Genomic DNA, 1,550 nt, shown 5'->3' on the forward strand with positions numbered 1-1,550 from the left:
TTAGCAAAACTCAAGAGTGAGGCAAGTTTTCATGCTCCGACAATCTAAAGTCTAAACTGTTTTAGTGTTTTATATTGAATCATATTACATAACTTATAAGTTATAAGTAAAAAAAATAAATGATCAAGAGTCCAATAAAGTTATCGAGTTGGTACCTACCAACTTCGAATATATTATAATCTGATAATCTGAATACCTATCTAAATTATTAAATTATTACACAAATGAATTGATTACGTTTTATAATAATGAAAAAGTTGATCAAAGCGATCAAGCTAAAGAGCTAAAAAATGTATATTTATTTTGATTTTTTACATTAAATTATTTAAATGTATGTACCTAAATTTCTAATAATCTCTTTATCTAATAGAAACTGTTTCGAATAAATTTCGTTTGTGGTGAAAAGTAATAAAAGATTAAATAAAATATTAAAATAATATTATTTGATTATTTGAAAATACTAAAATAGTATTAGTTGTCAATCGATATTGTGAAATAAAAACATGAATTCATGTAGATAATAATATATTAATATATTGTTATCTACAAAGTACAAATCCTGAGCTCAGATTATAGTATGATAATTTACATGTAAAGAATTGGTATATTATAATATTTGTGCTTTGTTCTTGAGTTGGTGGTATAGGTAGGTATAGGTGCAACGTTTTAAAGTTCCAATATTAATAAAGCGAAATGGAGATCCCTACTCGTGGTACCCAATTTATTTAGCCTTGTCCTAACCACTGGCACAGTATACAGTATGGCAATTGGACTTCAGCAGTTGGCACTTGGCACACTGCCACGGAATACAGAATAACACGATCGGATTATTACTTATTATTGTAATATGTAATGTATGTAGTATGTACCCAATACCCATTATTTTTTTTTTTTTTTTATAGGCGGCATTATCCATATTCCGTATTTACAATAGTATACCTATTATTAATTTTTTTTTAATAGTATTGTTCGGTTCGTTTTATCAATATTTAATCGCCAAGATCGACAATTGTGGCATTGTGGATTCGTGCAGAAAACAGTAAAATGTTTTGTTGTGGGGTATGTAATGCCGTTTTTACCGGAATGTATCCCGAAACAGTACTTACAACTCCATGTGGTCATTTGTTTCATGCTGAATGCCTTAGCATGTGCTTCAACAAGTAGGCAACTATAATATTTATTTTTCTCTGGCATCCAATAGTATATACTATTTAGTATAACTTAATTATTGTTGCTTGACTTTTTCATATCAAATTTTTTATAACTTATAAATTATAATAAATTGGTACTAAAATGTATCTTACTGATATTGTTTCAAGAGTGTCGAACCTTGAAGCTAGATGCCCATTTTGTACACTATGCATAAACCCATCTAAAACGATCAAGATACATCTCCAAATAGGTACAAATTGGAAAGATACCGCAGCTGCTTTAAAAAAACAGGTATAATAATTGTTTTTTTTTATTAAAAAGGATTTTTAGTTATAGATTTTAGATATAGAATAATTCATAAGTAACCCGTTCAAAAACAGTATACCTACCATAGGCGC

General features: G+C 28.2%; 1 protein-coding gene across 3 annotated transcripts in view; it reads left to right on the forward strand.

The window, feature by feature from the left end:
* Positions 1-470: 470 nt before the first annotated feature.
* LOC100573532 overlaps positions 471-1,550 on the forward strand; it is a 5,017-nt gene continuing 3,937 nt past the window's right edge. Inside the window, exons 1-3 of one of the 3 annotated variants that reach the window (XM_016802353.2) lie at positions 471-861; positions 964-1,160; positions 1,320-1,443. In XM_016802353.2, coding sequence (XP_016657842.1) covers positions 1,045-1,160; positions 1,320-1,443 — 240 coding nt within the window. In that variant the 5' untranslated portion in view covers positions 471-861; positions 964-1,044. The remainder of the gene's footprint in view (positions 862-963; positions 1,161-1,319; positions 1,444-1,550) is intronic. The other 2 variants (XM_029487398.1, XM_016802351.2) reach the window with 2 other exon arrangements.

This window comes from Acyrthosiphon pisum, chromosome A1 (genome assembly GCF_005508785.2).
Source record: "Acyrthosiphon pisum isolate AL4f chromosome A1, pea_aphid_22Mar2018_4r6ur, whole genome shotgun sequence".
NCBI lineage: Eukaryota > Metazoa > Arthropoda > Insecta > Hemiptera > Aphididae > Acyrthosiphon > Acyrthosiphon pisum.